We start from the raw sequence: 23,371 nt of genomic DNA on the forward strand, positions 1-23,371 counted from the left end.
AGAGGTGAAGCAGCACTCTCAGGCATACCAATAAAGCGGCACTAAATGTGCCCAAGCTCAACTAGCACATTTTTATGGCCCTCTGAATCAACACTGGGTAATACAGATAGGCTGAGACTCCACTAGAAATTCCACTAGATCACGCAACAATCCAGCAAAAAAAGGACAGGAATGATCCTCTTCTTGGATCATTCACCTCAGAACTAGAAAAGAATTTAAAATACATCCTGTACTCTAACAGAATCTTCCAGGTGATCTCATAGGTGTTTTCTATCTCCCATTTTTGTGGACCTGTATCTTCATTATAACTACACCTCCAATTATAAGTACAAGTCACTGCAGACAAATGACTCTAATGAGTCATGTAGGTGTGTTAGATCAGATTCTTCTGTCATTTGCTAGCAAAAGTTAGAAATCAACATTCCTGCAATTAACGTAGGGCCAGGCTTGCCACTGACTGAATGCTATTAATATAAGCATGCAACAGTCAGGGATTGCAGGAATCAGGCAGTACAATAATTGCTTCTAATATGTTGAATAGAGATGAAAAATGAGAACAAAAGTCTGTGAACTAAAAGCAGAAAACCCTTGGATAACAACTATTTACTGTTCCATCATGGATTCTGCAACAGCACATGTAGGTTGATGTGTTTTAGTATAGAAATTAATTTAGTTTGCATAAAATAATGCTTCCAAGGGAGCAGAGATCCACATACTGAGAACACGGCAAGCAGCACTAGCTAAGAACCTATTAAACATTAACCTTCAGAAGTCTGCTCAATACAGGCTCTGGCAAGAGATCTTATTTACACTGGGCAGAGTGCATACAAGTGTATTTTTCTGGTTCTCTATGAAAAGATTTTATTTACAGTTTATTCCAACACTTGCAAATCTCCTGTTCATTCCCTATTATCTTTCAATTCATGCTGGTTTTTACAAGGCAAACATTACTATAAGATTATACCACTCTTCCTATAAACTAGCTGTTTTCTTTTAACTGTACAGCATATCTTTATGTTAATTAAGACAAGGGGAAGAACTCACCACCATTAAAACAAAAGATGCAAGCTGAAAGACAAAAGCTACTAGAAAATATCAAGCAGGTGTAACAGTCACATTCTCAGGCTGCCCGAGTTCCTAGGCTACTTGGAAAACTTACAGCAAACAAAGCAAAATGAGAATCTCAAACACAGTTCAAGCTGAGAATCCACTGTTGTCAATGTTTTGTTCTTGCATATTAGCTCTTGAAGGACTGGCAATCTGTTTGATGTTACCCTTTAAAATCCAAGAAGTAGAAAGAATATGTGCTCATTTTCAATAATATGTCATACTTCAGTGACTAAGCATATTTTGGAATATATTTTGTTTTTCTAAACATCCTGTGAACTTGTAGATCAAAAAAAAAAAGTCAAGATATTTTTGATTATAGTTATACTAAATCCTAATTCTATTAGCATAGATTAAATAACTGTACATCTTCAGAAATCTGACACTGTTACTCTCAGAACACTGTCTGCTACTGGGATTCAAACAATAAAACTAAGTCATAATTTTCAAATGCCGGTGAAAGTCAGGCACTTGTATTCCACATAGAGTACTAGAAATGACAAAATGTAGTCAAGTCACATTTGCAAAGTCTTAAAGAGCACTTTTCTGTCTGTGTTTCTGTTAAGGAAGATTATGCAATTACACCAACCTTTGTACTTGGATAAAAAATAGTATTATTACACAATTACCTATATGCATTTCTGTGCATCTCTGAATTACTGAAGCTTGAGAATTCCTTGAGATTTTTAGCACTGCTTGTGAAATCTGTGAAACTGTGGGATGAAATCTGTTGTGCTTTAAAGCCTGATTTCCTTTACAACCAGTGACATAGCTACTACACAACTGGGATAAATGAACCTGAAGCCACAAAATAACTAGCATGCATCCCATGCAGAAATACTACCTCAGCATCACTCTTCTAACCATTACAGATCTCCAGAGAATGCTCTAAGGAGTAAGGCTTATTAGCAATTGCATACTTTTCATTCCCATGTGGAAAAAAACCCCAACAACCTCTAGTACAGCATACTGGATACAAAACAAACAAGCTTTGTTTTGCTCAACTGTGTGTGTTCAACAATCACTGTTACCGTTTGTATCTGAAGAATTACCTAAGCCCAGCTTACTGTCAACAGCTGCCAGTGACCACCTCTCCATCTCATACTCCCCAAAACCTGCCCAAACTAGAATACCTGCTCATGATGGCATCAAGTCCCACCATCAAGCCCCTAAGGAAAACTTTCTACTATCAAGAGTACTTGGGCCAAAGTAAATAGTCAGCATCTGTACAGGACACTGCCAAATCCCAGGTTTTGAACTAAGTTTCTTTAATGATTTTCACACAAGAATTGACAAGATCACAGGGAAAGCCAGAGAACATTTAATTTCCTAACTTTGACAAGCAGTATTTATTGGCAAATAGTCCATAAAGCAAAACTTCTAGTCATCTCCTACATCTGCAAATGTGGCAAATTTAGAGACTTGAAGATCTTCCTAACCTTACAGTATAATAACAACAACTTCCATTGGCCCATGCTAAATAATGAACTGTTATTTTCCACAAGATGTATTACCATCATACCAAAACTACGCTCAAACAGCTCAAGAAGTCTGTAAGCTTCCTTGGGCATGCCTTAGACAATCTTTTAACTCTAGGTTAAACATAGCAGGGCTTCTTGATCCTCAAATAAGATTCTTAGGTAATACTCTGCTACAAATGCTAACAATTATCAAAAACCATTAAAAAGAACAGCCGACTTGTCCATTCCCCCCAAAACCAGAAAAGAACTCGCTTCATTCAAATCCCAGCCCAGCATTCTTATATCTAGATTGGGTGGTTTATACAGACCCAAGAAACAGGTCATCTTCCTTCAGAAAGTAAAAAAACTTCATTGGTAAAGAATCTCTCTCTGGCAGATTCTTCACAAGCCATACAAAATGCAGATTTTACAATGCATGAGACTTCACCTCAATAAAAGCTTTAAACCAATTAACTATGGAGACCTCAATGATTAGGAAAGATTAGAACATCCCTAGAATACTCTTCGACCTATTTATTCTTCAAGAGCATAATCCTTTCACACCACGAAGCGCTGACACTAATATAAAGGTTGACTACTCCAGAGCTTCTCACTTTATCCTGCATGAATAAAGAAACACCATAGGTCAAAGGCATCCTTAAAGGAGAGACTAAATGTCTTTATGTTCATCTCTTCAGACAGACTGACCGACCGGGATTATCTGTGGAAGGGTGAGAGTATTCAATTACATATTTATTTTCAATTACGTGCTTGAATTAATTTTAGGGAGATGACTAACATCAGCAGAAAAGACTGAGAAAGAACCTAGCAGTAAAAGACATTGCCTACCACATCCTGAATAGTTAGCACTACTGACTCTATGTGAGAACCTTGAAAATGTTTTTGTACGTTTCAGTGGAATGAGAAAATACTTGCTACAGTAGTTAAGCTTTAGTTATTCATTATACTTTTTCTTCAAATAGAATAAACTACACTGGTTCCTTTATCCATTGCCATTATTAAGTAAGAGGGATTTAAACAGCATACTTGCATCCTACACTGTTATCTGTCTTGGATGCAAAATTCAAAACGGAACAGAATACTGCTCTTGCTTTTATCCTTTTCAGCAAATTGTTGAATGGGCATAAAAACTGTCAAGTTTCAGCCTCAGTCAACTGTAGTGCCAGAACTGCACAGTCAATTTACAGTCTTTTGTATTTGTAGCATGCTACCACACTGTAATACAAGCCTTTAAATGCATCTGATTATGATTGCTTAAATAAGAAATTAGGGAAAAATAGTTACTAAAAACAATGGCTATACATTGCGCTGTATTTTAATGACAACAATAAACTTATTTGTTGATAATTTGATATTCCAAGATGTCTTTGGAACAATCTCATTATTACTGCTGTGCTCATCCTCTCTTTCCTACTTGATTCAGTAATTAATCTCTTTCTGGTCTCACAAACTGCATAATCAAAGGAAACTGGCCTGTGGGGTTCTCAGTTCAAGTTTTAAATGTTGCTAAGAAAGCCTTGAATCTATTTTTAGCTATTAATATGTAGAAGACATTTAGTCCATTAATTAAAATAAACTTGAACTTAATCAATGTGAAACTTATTTTAACTAAAGCACAAATTAGATTTTTTACAGAAACAAGGAGTCAGATTCTCTTCTACAATAAAGAACATGCCCCACTGACTTCACCAAAATGTCATCCAATTTAATGCATTAGAGTACTTGGCCTTGTGCCCCAAAAGAGGAAAGCTATTACACGTGACTGCTTACTGACTTCATGCAGGGACTTTGACAGAAAAAACAGTTGTTGTCAGTGCAGTGATTAGGGTTGCAAATACCAAGAGTAATTTTTCATTAGGAAAAAAAAACAAACAACCACCATGGTAGCTTATAGGGGTTATGGGTGGTAGAGAGAAGATGGATTGTTCACTATCCCCTTCAGCTAAAAAAATTAAAAAAAAAAAAAAAAGGAAAAAAAGGAAAAAAAAGGGGGAAAAAAATCAGGCGACCTTCAAGTGTCACTAGTAAAAGCCATGTTTTTAACAAACAAAAGGAGTCAGTTCTTCACGTGAGAGGAAACAATTTGTGGCACACTTTTCCAGATGACATGTTGGAAGCAAAAAACTTACACACATGCAAGAGAGACACAAGACAATTACTCTGTATATCACTGAATACACAAACCATTTCAAGAGCAGGAAAACCTCCAAGAATAGTCACCAACTGGTAGAAAAAAAGAAGGAAACACCTTGCTGCCTATCCTCACTCCTCCCTGGACATCTGCTTATGGGCAGTGTGGGAGGCAGGACACTGGGCTAGATGGATCCCAAGTCTGAGCCAGTACAGCCACTCTTATGTATGATGAGCAATCGTTAAGAGGATTATTCAGTGGATTCCATGCTGCGAATAACTGCAGAAATGATGCATTAGCTGATTGCATGGAGACAGACTGCAACAGCTGACTCTTTACTGGGTCAGCAGCTGTACACCACAGAGGAGGGAATATTCCATTTCGCTCAGCAGCACCCCATGAAACAGCGCAGTGCAGCCTTTGCTTCAGGTGGGTGTCACCAGGGTCACACCTGCAAATTTTCCCAAGGCTACAACAAAAGTGCACAACAGGGTTGTGCATGGAGCAGTTCAAAAGAAACAGTGAATTTAAGAGTTCCTCCTTCATTTGATGTTGGAGGGGGAATATGCTGTCTCCTGTACTAAGTTCCCTGCAGCACAGCAGTGCAGGTGTGATACGAAGCAGTGCTGTCAAGGGTGCCAATGAAGAACCAAAAGAGCCACAGCAGAGCTTCTCCTACTCACAAGATGAAGACAATATGGAATCTCTCCCCTCTGTGATCATGCAAAATAGCTCATGGCTGATTAAGGCTCTGAAAGACACACGAAGTATCAAATAACCTATTATTTCTAAGACAAAACTGTATAGCCAATGGCATGGGGATCTTCAAAGGCATTTTCTAATTCATATGGTCACAGGTATTTTCATGCATGTTAACTGGATGGAATAACTAATTGTTATTCAGGTATCAGTTCACAGTCACCATGCAGTGGTACATGTACCTTCAGGAAAAATACAGAAAATGATTTAATGTGAACAGAAATTGGAAAAAAAAAAATCTATTAGGTATACTTTCCATTTTATACCCAGAAGGGAATGAAAACATCCTTGTTAGAAGGGGGAACAATGTCAGTAAAGCTGACATACAAACCATGTAATGAAGATTGAAACAGCTAGTATTTATATATGGGGATTTTGCCTTGCTTGTTTTTAGCACACAGATACCAGGTCAGCTTCTTCCTATCTGCTATTTTACCTTGCCATCATTTACACTATACTTTAATAACCAGAATTCAGCAAAGCTGTTTCAGACAAAAGTGATAAAAAGCAAAATCTCATAGTTTGCAAAAAAAACGCATCACTGCTTTTCAATATAAAACTAATACCCTATTCAGTTCATCTTTCATTTCCTTTTGTTCTCCCAAGACTATTTATATATATGACCTTTTACCTGAGACCATATCTCTTAATAAATAGCTAAAGGTTATTCTGTTTTGCATCAGTACAACCTTAACCTACTGCACTTATGGTCATAAAATACACACAAAGGTCATGAATTGTTATACGTAAGCAAGAGAGAAATGTGGAAATCCATTATTTTTAGAGAGGACTGGAATATAGAAAAGGAAATGACAAACATAGTAATAATCCTGCAATATACCCCAATGCTCCCAGCTCCATCTGTGGAATATCATGGTATTTTCTTGGAGGAAGAGGAAAATCTGTCTTCAGCCACCCAGAAGGACTGGCTACTGAATGCTGCAAAATTTGAACTGACAATGCCGGGATCAAACAATTCCAGAATTTGTAAAAGGTTACAAAGACCTCACTGAGGGAAACTATTCACCTTCCATGCCCATCCCCACAATTTGGAATAAAACCATCCCCAAATTATCAACAGTGTTTGCAGTAGAAATCCAAATCACCCCATACTAGCTACTATGAAGAAAATTAACCCCAGTCAAAACCAGCTGCCATCATCCTATGGCAGGGTTAAGGTGTCATGCAGTGGTATAATGACCACACCTCAGCTTCTCATGGCTGAGGTACAAATAAGGGGCCTGCAGCAGAACTTAAAATCAAAAAAACAAATCAAACATTTACAAAGTGACACAAGCCAATTGCTCTCTTGCTGGGTTTACCTAACTCTGTGTGTGTGTGTGCGTATGTGCATGTATTCAGTAACAACAGAGCTCAGAGCAGTTCCAGGGGAACATTTTATTCTACCTTGCAATTTTGAAAATTGGAGTCTGACTCATCTATTTACTGTAATGTTATTCATAAAACAGAAAAAGCAGATCTAGCTATGGGAGAAATCCAGGCTCTCCAGACCTGCATCTCACATTACAGCTGCTTAAACTCAGCCTTGGAAAAGCTAAATTGCATTTCAGATCTAAAAATCAAAATATTCACAAGCAAAAAAGTTCTTCACACATGGAATTCAGCAATGTTACTTTTAAAAGGTATATCTGATTTGCAGTAAATTAGGAAGTCCTGAGTATCTCTATATTGTTCTAGTTACTAGTGTAAGATTCCCAGCACACAGAGAACAGGCCCCTTTCTTAACAGTGAAACTGAGATGTTCACTGCTTCCAATTCAGGTCAAATGCTGCTGGGATCTACTGGATATATCAGATTTTCAAGAGCACACATATTCAGACACATTAAGAGTGTCTGGCCCCTTGTGCCCCTTGCATCACATGCTCCCGTTCTCTTAGACTGCCCTGAGCCCACTTTATGACAAGTAAGTTTTGGGACATCAGAAATGTTACAGGCTCAGCAGGGTGTACCAATCACCTTCTCCTGGACAAACTGTGATCTTCACAGTACTCACAGGAGGGCTTTTCAAAAATGCATTGGACTTATACTGAAGTCAATGAGCATTTCACTGCTCTTAATAAGGGCAAAAGAATTAATTTAGTTCTGGCTCCTTTTGAAGCTCCCACCTTCAAAGTACTACAGATGAAGCTAATGGCAGAGGTCAGCGAGAATTAAATGCCACAGGCTGAAAAATGTCTTACACTTCTTCACTTTGGATCAGTTCCAACTGCCTGCAATGTGTCCTTGTTACAAAGACAGCACTGATTACTGATCTAAACAGAGGGAATAATGCTGATCATTCTGTGTAACCTGATTAACTGAATGACTAATTAATGAGAAACATAATAAATACTGGGGAATCTAAACAGCAGGAATTGAGAGATTTGTCTTAGTAGAAAAATTCTCATCCTCTTGCTAACCTCCTTTTTTCCCCATTGGTATAGCAAGGATGCTCAGAAACAGCTGGCTAGTGCAGAGACTGACATGTTTATTTTACTGTACCTCATTTCTTCGTGCTGACTTTCATGGTTCCCTTTTAAAACAGGATGTTGTTCTGGCTGAGATGGACTGCTCCCAAGTGCTAAATCACAATGTTGCATCACCTCACCCTCCCAAAAAAAACCCCAAACAAACCCAACAAAAAACCCAAAACAAAACAAAACAAACAAACCCCAAATAAATCCAAATCAATAACAGACAATAAATGAACACATTTCAAATAAAACATGTGCAAGTACAGACCAGGCCATACATACACATATGGATCTTATTATCTCTATATTTTAGCTATGTGGTATTATCAAGGGACTATGATAATATCAATGAGCATTTGTTTCAAGAAAAAACTGTGAGAGAGAAAAAAACAAAGCTCCTAAGCATCTCAACTGCAAAATTAGTCAGCTGTATTCAAAAAATTTATAGTATACTAGAAATATGGACAGCAGGAGAAAGACATTTGTTATGTGTCTGTGTTTCCTTTAGATGTCCTAAACCTTGGCAAACTTATTCTCATGATGTGTTAAAATGAAAATATTACTGGTGAAATTCTAGCTAAAGAAGTATTGGCATAATAATTTATTACTTTATAGAGTTTAGCATCAACATATTTGTGTAAATATTCAGGATTGCATTTAGTAACACCACAAGTGACAGATTTATAATCTTGGGAATGCTTTAATGAATTTCAAGAGCAGAAACATTCTGTTTTAATAATACATATACAGAATTGTCAAAAACAGCAGCGCTCTTTGGAAAGCTCTTTCAAAATTACACGAGAATTGTTCAGGGTTTTTTTCGCTTGTCTTTCTGAATCACAGCATAAACACAACCATCCTCCTCACTCCAGACTGCATCTGCTATAGGTGAAGGGTTTGGAGGCTTATAAACTTTCACCTACAAATCTCATATTGCTCATTTCCTGTCAGCTCACATCTTAAAATGTCATTTTGTCTGAATCACTATATACCCTTACTATAAACATGCCCATCTGCTCACTGGTGGACAACTGCAAAGCGAATTCTAGTTGAAGAAATACTAAATAGAAAATGGCAGACAGACTTCCACAGGTGCTCCTTCTCCTCATGTACTTCCCACCCATCTCCACATCTCCCATGTGAACCCACTCCCACCCTTCGGGGCTCCCTAGCCCAGGCAGGAGCAAACTTGTGTGACCTGCCCAAATAAGGGGATACTTGCACAAAACAGAAATGTTTGTTGAGATCTTCAGAAAGGATTTCCAAAATAGATCAGTTCCTGCTGTTTGCTGATGGGAAAGAATTAATCCAGTACTGAAAGCCAACCATTAACACGATGCTAAAATGGTCCCAGACATGAAAGAAGAATAAAGGAAACTATCTAGACCTTGTAGGCTTAGCCAGGGCAGTGTAACATAGATTAGAAACGGATGCCTTTTTTCCTGACGTAAATGAGGGATTGCTCTTGTGTGTTGCTGAGTGTGTAACCATGGGGCCAGAGCTCTGAGGTGACAGGGAAGGAGGACTTATTTTGAGGGAGCCCACTCAGTCATGGAGTTGGGGAGTTCTCAGCAACTTCTCTCAGATCTTGTCAGGGGATCAGGTCCTCATGTTAAGGTGAAAACAGCTGAGGAAAGGAAAGAAACATCTATGAAGGGAAGTCTTGCTTTACTCATCTGGGGAAATAAGCTGAAACATTGTGGCTTTCCATGGAGGTGGAGCTTTACAACTGACTGCAAAGGGAGCACAGTCAAACCAATATGGAGAACTCTTTGACGACCTTACTTTTCCTACATCTCCTCGGGAATGAGAGGTTCAAGTCCTACCATGGGCTGAGTGATCTGCTCTGAGTGTTCAATCGGAAAGAGCAAGCAAGCAGTCCACTTTCAGATAGTGCAGCCCAAGTCAGCTGGAGCTGACATAAAAAAAATGCACTTAGGGGTTTTGACTGATCGGGTTGGGCACTACACACTTTGCATCCACCAAGCACCAGCAGGTTCACCTACATGCAGTGGACTGCCTCCCTGTTAGAAATCTAACAGCAGGCTCGCAGAACACAGTGTGTGAGCTTTTGCTGCCATTTAAAGTACGAAGAACTAATCTGCCAACTAATCCTCTCAACTGAAGTGGCAACTTTCATTAGAAGACTGGAAACAAACAGGATAGAAATGTAAGAAGTTAGTTGCATCTAAAGGGTTGTTTTGAAACTATTGGTTTTTGCAAAAACCAGCAATAGACCAATTTCTGTAGCTCTTTAGTGATTGAAATCTGTCTGTTCAGAGGTCATCAGTATGTGCCTACAATATACTGACAATGATAAAATTGTACATTTATAATTTTTACTTGACTTCATAAGTTCGATTTTTAATTCAATTCCAATGTTACAATATTAATTTTCTAAATGTACTTGCTTTCTTTTCTGCATGAGGTGAACAGGGCTACATATTCTACAACGCAGCACGGCAAGAAAGAGAAAAGCCTTTTGCATTCCTGTCCTAAAAATATAATCAAACCAGGAACAGCATTATATCCTCATCATGCCAGCGCTTGCGTTTCAGTGCAAACACTTATGTGCTCTGAGCTGATTGGTTCTTAGAACTAGGTGCTCTGTCAAGAAGGCATAAGACTGAAAAGGTGGAAAAACAATAAAAAAAAAAAATCTTGTAAGCCTGCATGACTAGGTAATAGGTTGTACATTTTATCTGAAGACATTACTGAGCTAAAACACATGCTATTGAAAATTACATTTCACTTGAAACCAGGGGAAAGGATAACTCCAGAAATCTCTCAAGAGCGAGTCTCATAATAGTTTGCCTGCCCAGATTTCCCTTGTCACTTGAACTAAATAAAAATCTTCTTCGCTGCCTATCTTTGATCATTAGAGAAGCCTAATCACTATTATTCCAAGATCCCATTTAATTCTAGTAGTAACAATACACCACTGGCTAGCTATAAAACATAGGACTATATGCAGCTGCAGTTCCATCAGCAATTTAAGACGTTTGTAAATGAAAGGTCCTCATTCAAAATTATTATTTGTTGTTCCTGTAGGTTTTGTAAACCTGTTTATTCAAGAATGTTATAAAACTGGAAATACTGCAACTCAAGACTGACTAATCTTTCATTACATGAGCTGTCACTCAGTTTAGTGCCACAAAAATCTATCAGGACTGTATCGATACACACTAGGAATTCTGTTCCAAAGCAAAATTTAAACTATCTTTTATGATAATACCCTGACACTTACAATGTGAAAATGCACAGCAGTGCAGACATATTGTCAGAAGATTAACTGTTCACACACAACACTGCCCAGTAAAAACCAGCTATTTATGATCCTGAAAATGTGAACGCAAAGCGAACACATATTCAGAACATTCAACCCACTTCACCCATTTCTCTCTAACTAGCAGAGCTTATTGATCAACAGACTGAGAGTCTTACACATCGTTCAGTGGGTTAGGAAATTAAAGTGAAGCTTGGATAAAAGCATTAAGGATTGTAGTAATGGCTGGCTGCAAATGAGACCTGTAAGTCCAACTTATTCAGGAATTAAAAAAAATACTAAATCAAACCCCATAATTCATTTACGATAAGGAATTTCCAAATACATATACAAACATATATACAATTCTGAAGAATACTTCTGCCTGCTGGCCACCAACCTGGATGATCATATGGATCTCATTCTATTAGGTGGAATGAAAACCTAACGAAATCCTTCCAGACAAGGCATCAGGAACCTGACAGTTCAACTTCCCATTGAAACAGAAACTCTTCTAAGATAAATTTTTTATTTTGTTAAAATTCTACTTTTTTTTTTAAATGTAGATGTTTCCAAAGAAACACTCCCCATCATTTCTAATTATAATACTACCATATGCCTGAGCAATGAGCAAGAGCAGGTTTAACAGCCCTGAGAACAAAGCAGGTACTGGAACACAATTTGCGGAGAATTCCAGCTCCCTTACTTTCTGAAATAAGATCCACTGAGAAAGCAAGCTAAGAAATCCTTTTACCCAGCACAACTTGTCTTTCCCAGTGACTGAGCAGCCTTTGAAAGAAGGAATATAACCGGGATGAAGGTGTTCCTGTGCCTCCTCAGTGCACATATGCAGCAAGAATGGTAGTTCAACTACCAGTAGCCCTACAGAATCATGTCTCTTTTTCCCATCTGTAACATTTATTAACTTTTGGCCTCCTTAACACATATTTTCTTTAAGCTGCCGCAGTCTGTACCTGATTGAAATGCACTTGATCCTTCTAGAAGTCTGTAGCATTGTGGATTCCCCACAGTTATGACTAACATAGTAGACAAGATGCAACTTGCTCCACTGGAGCTGTTTTTCCTTTCCAACAGACTGGTCCAAGAGAAGCTTGATGCTTTCATGACTTTATCTAATGAACCACATATTTGTGTTTTCATTTTAAAAGAGCGGTATTTCTTGCTTTTAAAAATCCACTGATTTTCTAACCAAAGTGTGGAAAAATCTTAAGATATCCAGACCATGAAGTGTCAGGAGTCATGCAAGTCTGGGAAGATGACTGCGACAACATTCCCATCTTGGGATGGAATAGCATGAGCCACTAGCTCCCTATTTTTGGGTATTTGCTCTAAATTAACGATTTAGGGTTGATGTAGACTTCAAAAAAGGTTATTAGGAATGGATGATGTGAAGCAACAGGCATTTAAGCCACCTCAAGAACAGCCCAAGACTACAGGGAGAAATAATATTCCTACAATATCTTCAGACACTAATTAAAGGTGGGTTCCTGTTTTTCCAGTTGAAATTTCAGCACCAAAGTAAAGGTATGAAGGAATAAAAAAGAGATAAGAAAAAGCAGGACTAATTTTGCAATGCAGTAAGCTAGAAAAGCATACTAGAGCAAGGAGAGAAGTACATTGTTCAATGTACTTTTTGATATCTTTCCTTATTTTTTAAACCACTGTCATTGTGCTTCAAATTTTGATTCAAGTTAGTCCTTCTGCAAATTTTTGGCATTCTTATCCTCGTGTATGAATTTTCATGCTTAAGATGCTCTTTCCAAACTCTTAGTCAAGAAACACCTGGATCAGCACTGATGGTTTTGACCATCATGAGGTTAAACTCTTAACACAATGTAAAAACTGATTTCTTCCTATAAGTACCTCCATCCCCATTTTGGGAACCTTACCTTTGGGTAAGGATAACACCAGCATTCCAACTGAAAGGAGGAATTCATGCTTGTCTAGGAGAAGTGTCTCAATAAGCCCTAGCCCCAAACTATCCACCTAGAAGAACACATAAGGCAGGTCACATTACCGAAGCCACTGTACTAACCTAGAGAAAAAGTTATCTCCACAGTCAAGAACGTAAAAGAGAGGATGGCAAGGAAATACAAGCTGTGGAGGGGCTACCGCAAGTGTACAGAGTGACTGGAGGTGATGGAAGGCTGTGTACCAAGAGTGCTGGAGCTTTTGCACTTCACTACAGACTGCCAGCCTTTTCCCTGGACTGGGAACAAAGGGCTATCAAGTTTGAGTACAGCAAGAATAGTGGGACAGGGCTGTGGGAATTCAGAGAAAAATGTCAACATGGAAAAGTGAGAAAGGAGTGAGAGTGAAGGCAATTATAGGAAAGGTAGCAGTGTAGTGACTCAGGGTGAAACGCTGGCAAGTAAGTGATTTGTGGGAAGGAATGACAGAATACCCCACGAGGGAGTGAGTGAGGTTATCTAAATCTCTCCTCACCCTCTTGCTGATCACAACATAAAAGCTAAACAAGCCATTTAGATAAATGTAGCTGAGTTCGGTAAAGGACAGATCCTACTTTTCCTCACTTTCCTTGCCATCTGCTCTCCCATCCCATCATGGTTCATATTTGAATGCAACACCCTTAAAATCAACAGGGTCTCAGTTTATGAGAGCATTGTCCTGAACATCCTACATTTTTCACTGCTTTCAACAGGATTACTTGGCAAATTCCTATCCAGTTACCTGTAGATGTATCAATGGCTTTTCCAGAAGTAGCAACTTTGCTTACAAATGGTTTGTTATTTGCTGGACACTATGACACAAGTCAGGCCAAATAATTCTCTGAGGCATTTGTTCTTTTATGACAGAGACACCAGCTGGCTTCTATTGTATGTAATGGCTCATAAATTAGCAAACTGGCAATCACTTTTCTCTGCTGAATCTCATTTGTAACCACTTGGATTTCTCTTCAAGTGCACCATCTCTATTATACAAACTGGCAAGGATAGGGGGTATCTGCTAGGATACAAAAAATGTAACCTTTGAGAATGGTAAAAAGCGTCCTTTAGTAGCACCACCTGACAAATTTCAACAAAAACTTCTTAGTATCTTCACTACATGAAGTTAGACGATTGTATTTCTTGTGTTTGAGTATTTGCATTGATTTAACTAGAAAACTTCCCACCCATGTTAGATGGGCAAGGAACAAGGTCACATTTTTGCAGCTGACTGCCAACTGAATTTTGAAAATATCAACAAGATGCAAAGATGCAAACACAGTGCAAGCCCTTGTGTTCAGGCACAGCTTATTCCTCTCAGGCAATCACCTGTCTCCTGAGGCAAAGAGATGGGCAACACTTTCCATCTCATATTGGTAACTATACCTTTTAGGATATTTTGTTAAAGTAATTCTGGTTATCACCATGTACTTTGATAGCTCATATCTCTGAACAGCTGTGGGAAATCTCACAGATTTCCACCTTGGTGCATTTCCAATTACCAATAAGTCTTTAGAAGTGAAAGACTACCTTGACTTTTGCAACTGGGAGAGGCCTGAAGGAGGAGGTATATCTGAAGCCTTTCTTCTGTGTTCATTTTTTAGAAATATGTTCTTTACCTGGTTTTGTTGCTGAAGTGACCATCCGCTGCTAAACATCAAATGGCCAGGCAGACCATTTCCATTACCCAAAAGTTACTGTGACTTCCGTAACATAAATTAAGGAAGACAGTGGAAGGCTACCAGCCACTCTACCTCCAAATTATATAACTTTTCTTTAAGAGCTCCAATGTACTTTCTTTGAATAGTAACTTTTATGTAATGCTTCTCTTCAAGTGCTCTCAGGAATGGCCATTCTGAGTCAGAACATACGACTTTTAAACTCAGGTACATGTTTGAGACAAGTAGACTTCATAGTGGCAAAGGCTAGAGACCTCATACTGCCCTACAGTATGGAAGTTCATAATCACTGAAGTACACCATAAATGATCACCATGTCAGAAACCTTGAACACTTCCTAGAATTATTCTGCCTCCTCATTTAAAAACATTTAAATTTTAGTGAATATATTTTTTAAACAAATAACAGTGCGCAGCTAACAAAGCATAAAGATGTTTAATAGAATGAACTTCCAGACTAGTAATGAAAATTAGCCTATCAGCAGAATCAATTTGTAAACTGCATACCAATCAATAACACAGAACACTATTACAACAGTGCCTGTCTCCCACTTATCTAAACATTTATGTTTTGAAGCCTGCAATAAGCCTGAATTATGAAATTGCTGTAAGAAAATGAAATATTGGAGATACTCACTTTTACCAAAATTATTCTTGCTAGCTCTTCACATACAGGCTTTTCTTCATCCTTCTCCAAGCCTTCCAGTTCAAACAAGGTATTGTAATTTTCCAGCATTTTTGTCATTATCTTGTTGCAGATCTCCTGTTCTTTTATACCTTCAAATCCAGAGGGCACACTAAAATTGGACAGAAGATAAAGCAGAGTGTTATAGGGACTCAACATACAAGAGTTCCTGCACAGAGTCTCTATAACATTTCAGTTGTGGATACAGGCTGGCTAGCAGGCACAGGAAACTCCATCTTGGAAAGGAGGATTGTGCCTATGTTGGTAACAACTATCCTTATTGATATAAAATACTCAACCTGTTGGCCAAACTACCCACTCCAAAAAATCTAGGTAGAGATCTAATTGAGACAACCACCAAATGGGGTACCACCAACCCTGCTATAAATTCGGTTTCATGACTGCAACAGACAGCATGAGGCATTTAGATGCTCTGGTTTGTGATAACCTCAAAGGTTATCACAGGATGAGTGAAAAAATTAAGAATACCCACATTCTAAGCAAAACACTAAAAGTGAAGCAAGATCTCTGCATTCAGATGACCCAATGCTGTACATAACATTTTCTAATCTAATGTTTGAGTTGGCATTTCTTTCAAAAGTAGGCTCATAACTCAAAGGGCTTTTTAAAACACGGAGATGGAGGGTGCCTTCTGCAGAACAGCCTACGAGACTAATACAAGAAGTGGTTCCTTACTTCCACTTTCTGGGAGAATAACCAACTACGTGGCTGCTGAAGAAGCAGCTTCTTGGTTTCTTGAAACAGGCCCCTTTGCAACCAGGAATTGCTTGCCACAGACCCTAAAGGCACACAGAAATCATAAGATACTGATTTGGAAGAAGCGTTGTATTCCAGTCTATGCTCCTTTGCCCTCCTTATGTGTTTCACACAACTCTCTCATGTAGTAAAAAAAAAATATTACCCAAAACAGGGGATACAATTTGCTGAAGCTTCTAACGATCATCTGCTGGAATATAGGCTTTCTAAACTTTCTATTGGACTTTGCTGCCCAAAACCGACTTAAATTCTGTTTAAATGCAAAGTGAAATCTCTGAAGAATCTTCTTCAGCATTCAAAATACTTCTCCAATCATCCAGTATTTCTTATTGTACAGTACTTCCAGCAGACACACTCTCAATAAGCCACAAAGTGGCTGCATGGATGTAAATTTTCTAAGGACCTTATAAAGCGGCAGACTGCAGACCAGGAGTAAAGAAACACAAAAGATTTAAAGGGAAGAAGCAGAGGAGCAAAAACCAGAAACAAAATAAAGTTTCAAGTATCTTTTGGCTGAGGACAACTAGCGGTTATACGAGAGGAAAACATAACCCAAACCCCCAAAAGCTAAACAAATGCCATCTGAGCTATTTTACAGGGATGTAACTTGAAAGCAAATCATTGTTTACTACAATCAGCAAATTAAAATTTATAAATAATTACCTACTGTAAAACTGCAACTGCAGTTTATTGGTGCCAGCTGTGCATTTCAACAAGAAGACTCTGAAAGCAGATGCTCCCAGAAATTTGCCATCAAAAAGTGCTTTTTTGTAAGGGCTGCATGCTGCTGATCCTTCTCAATACTTTATTCTCTGTAGTACATCCATATGTCAACAGGGAGAGGATCCCACTACAGCAGAACACATCTTTGTAAACTCCAGAAGAGAATCTTTACCGCTATCATTTCAACATTTAATACATGCTAGAGTAGTAGGACCTGAATTTTAAAGGATAGTATTATTTTACACTGTAGAACATTGGCAACTGTAAAAAATGTGTCAGTCTCAGCTGATTGACTGATTTCATCAGGGTGGAACCTGGCCTCCAACTAAATAAAGAACAAATAGGACAACTGGTATTGACAGATGTGCATGTATACTCAGGTCAATTCAACTCAAAGAATGTCACATTCACTAAAACTTACTAACTGGCCTGAAGAAAAGTGCATGTTACTAATAGGTCCATGCAACAATCCTGATTTAAGGAAACCCCTCTTTCCATGCTACATGATGTGCTTCACAGTTGGTATAGTGCAGAGCTTGCTTGCTTGCTAGTTCAGGCAAATCCTGACTCTTACCTTCCTGATTTGTTTCTCCAAAATAGAGTACAACAAGAAGCCTGGCATCCCTGTGAACCTCATTTCCAGGAAAAGGACTAGAAATGTACTAGAGCACAAGTCAAAATAAAGACTCCAGATAGCAGAACCTTTCTCTAAACTGCATCTGCTGGGAACTACAGCCAACACTCCCCTACCAGGAACAGCTAACATCAAAAATCTCTGATTGCAAAACAGGCCAGTCTACAAAGTTTCCAGAAAGCATAGAAACAGTATTTCGTTTCTGAATAATTCCATGGCTTTCTTGCCCTCCCTTCCCCACATTACCTTGTCAGTTAAACTTTACTAAATCAAATCTGTGAAAAGTCTAACATCTTATTCCGAACAATTCTGTACATGTATGGAGAGATATGCAGAACACAAGGCTAAAGCTCATGCCTTTAGTCGTTTTTAACACCTCTCTCTGAATGTAACTAAGCAAAGCAGTATGGCTTGATTTATTTTAAAGGCAATGTACTATATTTTATTCACTGCCATCTCTCTGCCACTTAAACAGGCATATTTTACAAAATTTCTAATTTATTTTTCATTTAATTGCTGTTTATTAGACTTCCATCACGGTAAGGACTATTATACTCTTTGAGCTCTCCATGGTGACATTTTTCTTGCAATAAATATATGCTGAGCTGAAGATATGAAGTTTATATTATGAGCATGCACCACCCTGCCTATTTATACAAATTAAACTCCATCTGTTGCCACAGTGCATGATCCACCAGTCTAGCTAGATTTTTCTGAAAATTTATGTAAAAAAATAGTATCTTACTTTAGCTCTTCTTAGTCTGAAAAGTTTGTATCTACAAATGCCACTTCAACTGACTAGAAAAACCCAGTCCTTTGAGAAAGTATTCTCTCACCACCTTCCTGATGCACATCCTACTCCTTGCAAATTTTACAAGTTCTTTTGTGAGGATCCTGTTAAAACATCACAGCAAAACTGTGCTCATAGTCATGGTCCTTTTATATCTATTTTCATGTTAATTAGGCATTACAACTGTGTTGCTTAGAGAGTTAGGCACACAATTTACTCCAGATACAAAATCCTGAATAGCGGGACTTGATCCCCTTATAGCCACAGATGTAGGAACCACTTCAGTAGTAGCACCAGAAACATGAGCTTCACTACCAGAAACACGTTTTCTAGAAGGGAAGCATAAACAGGCAATTTCTGTGGTTATTTCTAGAAGAAAAACTGTTGATAAATTCAGGTCTATCTTAGTGATTTGAGCTGGAAAACTCCCACTGAGAAGTAGCTTGCAAAGTCATGGACAGATACATAGCATAGGCAGAGCAAGAAGCAAATTCTCTACCATCCCCTCCTGATTCCTTGGACACCTCGTCCTTCCCAGAAGGCGCTCTGAACAATCTGTGTGCAAAGCACAGTGGCTCAGTACATATTAATTATTTGGAAAAAACACAGTTTTTCTAAACCAGGCACCAGCATTAACAGCATCTGACTCAGTTAAGCAGGGCGAAAGGCAAAGGTGCATTAATACCAAAAGTTTTACAGGATATTCAAGATCCAAATTACTGATGAAGCCACTTAAAAGCTGAAAAAGCAGTAGTGCTGAAAGTGAAAATATTAACGGGGAATAGGATCAAGTTATTAGCTCTTCAATTCAAAATATGACACTCAGTAGTATTTCACACTTCTGCACAATGTCCTAACAGCATGCCTGGCCCCTGGCCCACCCCTGCAGCTCCATGCAGCTCCTGTCCATGCAGATGCATGCTCACATGTTCCTTGTGTTCTCCCGGACCATGTGCATGTCTCTTTCCATAGTGATGCTCAGGAAAGCTAGTCTTAAATGGGTTAAGCCACATTCAAGGCTCTGTGTCACAACTCTTACCCAGAACTAAAGTGACATAGGGTCAGATTAACTCACTGTGAAAGAATTACTTACATTTCATGCATTAAATGAATTTACATCAGAATCTCTGTAAACAAGCTGTAACAGGCTAAATGCAGAGTAGGCTTATGAGACAGCAAATCTCCAGACTCTACTGAGAGTGATGCAGTAACACACACCAACATTTCTGCATCTGACACGAGACAGGTATCACTACAAGGCTCTGTCGTCATCCACCACACCTGGGAAATTTGCTTCAAGCAGAAACAGGGGCCAGGAGGACTTGGGATGTTGTTATCTGTCTGTAATAAACTGAACTGAGATCACTGAACTGATTTCCCCAGGCAACAACTGCTGACAGCTCCCTGTCACAACTGAGAAGCAGAGATTTCCATGTGAAAGGGTCCACCTCGTTAGGAATTCCCAATAGTGTTTGACCCTACCCTGTCTGACATGCATATTACCATTTCCCTAAGCGGCTTTGCAGAAGAAGCTTGCATGGAATGACAGCACTGTAATCCTACTTTACAACCACTGCAGGGTATATCCTCTGACTCCTACTTCTGCTGTTTGTACAGTACCTTTTGTAGAGGAGCTCCACAAAGTCACCTTACCATTCTCCTAGGGAATCCAACCAGAAATGAAGGGACTCAAAGGACAGGGAACACTTCATGGGTTTTTTGTTTCTCCAGCCCTCACAAAACATTTTTGTTAGTACCTCAGATGCCCATGAGTCCCTCAACAAGTGCAACTGAAGACTTTGAGAGCAGACCTGCTGTAACATTTAGAAGTTAAAACTTCAGACAGTCTATTCTGTCCCTCTAGACAGACATTACTGTGTCTGTAACAGACACGACCTCGTGGCCACAACTCATCCCTGTACTTCAGCTGATGAAAGTGATTTGTCCTAACACACTGGACCACAAACTGGTGCATCTGAAAACAGGCCCATATTCATGTCTGCAGACTATAGTGCAAGATCGGAGCCTAACAGGTACCCAAAGATAAAGCAACGCTAGCTAACCTGAGACAGGTGTTCATCTCCGTCTGTATGACTCATTTACATGCTCTGCAGCATTTACAGGCTTATGTCTCACCAGTCTGGATGAAATGAAATGACAGATGACACTACCGAGATTTTAAAGAAGCATTTTAGTTTCTGAGGTACTGGAGAGTCGATTTTGAGGCATCTACCTGCCTGCCTGTTAAAATCTGGTTTTGGATAATTTTCTGTATCAGACTCAGGTGCCTAAGCATTATTTGCAGCAGATGCATAATGCAAACTTCAGGTAACACAGGTAACACAGAGCAGATAGAGTAGACTGTCTTCATTTATATGCAATATCTTTAGCTTCAGCAAAAGTTCCATTTTTTATCACAAAGTTACAGTGAGAGTAGGCATCTTAAAGAGTGAAACCTACACAAAGGGGGACAAAGGGCAGCCCACAGCCTAACATCCACTCTCAAAGTACATTGTTCTCACCTCCAAACATTTCTAAGCAGCAGCTCTTCAAAAACACCCCTTGTAATTGCATTTCAGCTGTATTGCTGAACTAAAACACCATTTCGTTTTGTGCATATCAGGAAAAAGTTCTTCACTAAGAGGGTGGCTGAGCACTGAAACAAGGCTCCCAAGGAAGTGGTCATGCTCCCAAGGCTGCTGGTGCTCAAGAAGCATTTGGACAACATACTTAGACACACGGTTTAATTTTTAGGTTGCCCTGTGTAGAGACAGGAGTTGAACTCCATGATCCTCATGGAACCCTTCCAACTCAGGATATTCAATTGTAGTTTTTCCTTTGAAACTGGTCCTCCACTTAAATTCTGGGTGTATGCTTTATTGCCAATCCTCAGTTAAGATTGAAGGACAAACATTTTCAACCCACAGCAGTAACTGACTTTAATGGAGCTTTTACAGCAAAAAAACAAAAAAACAAAAACACCCAACGCAAAACCAAAACAACAGAGCATTTCCTATTGAAATAATCACTATTTCATTCAAGAGATGAAATAGAAAATATTATAACACCTGACACAGGACAGATGATAAAAGACAAATTTAAAGGAGTGGGCGTTCACTATGAGAACAGAAGGCTTGAGATGGAATTTGGCCAGAACACCCCTCCACTTATGAAGAGAGCAATACATCTTTAGCAATCTTCAGTTTATTTTACATAAAGGTCATTCAATGGGCCCCAGATGACAAAACTAAGTACACAACAGAAAAGAAACAGAAGAAAAGACAAAAATATATCTCAGAAAGCCTTGGCAATATAGTTCCTTACACAATTTCCAAAGAGGAGGCAAGCACTCATAAGTATTTAATATGATTATGCATGAGAACATTTATGGCCTTCCTATATTATGTTTGATGCTTTAAACTGGCATCGTAGGGTGTAGCATACTGAATTCTTGCGGAAAACAATTCCTTTACCCTGCTGGAAAATGTAGTATTTAAAATCTACATAAACCCTGCAAGAAAGGTTATGGTTGCATGCTCCAATATGCAATAGTCAATGTTTAAACAACAATTTTCAGTACTCAGTTTGACCCCGATCCTGGATGCACAGTTGTTTTTAAGACTGATGCACTTCCTGAAAACAAAGCCCATTCATATAATGTTTCAAAGGCCAATATTATGCACTGAGGAGTTCTAGTTCAGCCCCTCTGCTTTCACTTCAGCTTCATATACCCCATCTCTGTAGGCTCCAAGGCTGCTAGAAACCAAGGTAAGACAGTCATGCATAACTTCAGACTAGATTTTAATTCTTACAAGTTCAGCATCTCTGAAATACCAACAGCTACCCTACAGAAGATCTACCATTTTCTCTGTATCTAAAGACAATACACTTTTCCTCCATACCTAATACTTTCTTGTGCAACCCTTCAGGTAATTTCTGTTACGTACTCATCATACGTAAATAACTGCATCTAACTCTATCTTTAACTGGTTACCTGCATTTGCCAGCCACTTTTGGGGGGATGGAGCAATCCCTCACAACATGCTTAATCTCTGCTGGAATGAAGCACAAGCAAGTTAATGAGGGCTTGAAAGATGGAGGGCACACGTTCAGACCATTCTTTGAGAGACTGCTGCAAAAAATGGGTGCAAATGGATCCTCTGCTTACTCTAACTGGTAGATCTCATATCTTACAATCCCAACCAAAGGACAGGACGAGTGCAGCAGCCCCTCTGATACCCAGCTCCAAGAGAGCAGAGAAGAGGAGGGAAAACTCAGCGGGTCCTCTCCTTTCCAGCACAAGCTGAGAGAGTTGAGAAGAGACCACACAGCAGGCCATAACTAAAGCTGTGTCTCTACCGAGGCTGAAATTTAGGTCAATGGACAATAACTTCCTCTAGCAGTAACCACACTGCAAGTGTTAATACTCTACACAGATTACCCCAGCGACAGAAAAGACAACTTTTTTTGTTCCTTCATGCTTGTTGTTCTTCAAGGGCTGTATTTCTCAATATACTTGACCTTTGCCTTCCATCACAATAAATTTGAACAATCCAAGTTGGAAGAAAACAGTGAATTAAATCTCAAATCTTCTGAGTTGTTTGACCTTGCCCTTTACATCTTCCTATATCTTACATCCCACTTCATTACAAGGAATGCAAATAGCCATTTTTTCCCTTCTTCTGTTCATTAGAAATACAGAAAGTACAAGATAACCTTTTATCAGAAAAGCAGCAGTGCAGTCTGTCAAACAGCAAGTAGGGAAGCAGGGGAAGCAGTGGGTAAGATAAAAGCAGTAAGGGCTGAAAGTTTAGGAAATCAGATATCATTACATTACATGTTTTTCTACATGACATAGAGAAACAGAATGAAATTAAGAGAATTAAAATGAAGTCTAAAT

At 38.8% G+C, this 23,371-nt stretch overlaps 1 protein-coding gene across 7 annotated transcripts in view; it reads right to left on the reverse strand.

Annotated features, from left to right (window-relative positions):
• The window catches only part of FAM13A (family with sequence similarity 13 member A), a 139,441-nt gene that overhangs the window by 86,102 nt on the left and 29,968 nt on the right, over positions 1-23,371 (reverse strand). For all 7 annotated transcript variants that reach the window (XM_064651901.1, XM_064651898.1, XM_064651896.1 and 4 more), the window contains exon 5: positions 15,500-15,659. In XM_064651901.1, coding sequence (XP_064507971.1) covers positions 15,500-15,659 — 160 coding nt within the window. The remainder of the gene's footprint in view (positions 1-15,499; positions 15,660-23,371) is intronic.

Source organism: Pseudopipra pipra, chromosome 4 (assembly GCF_036250125.1).
Source record: "Pseudopipra pipra isolate bDixPip1 chromosome 4, bDixPip1.hap1, whole genome shotgun sequence".
NCBI classification, from domain to species: domain Eukaryota; kingdom Metazoa; phylum Chordata; class Aves; order Passeriformes; family Pipridae; genus Pseudopipra; species Pseudopipra pipra.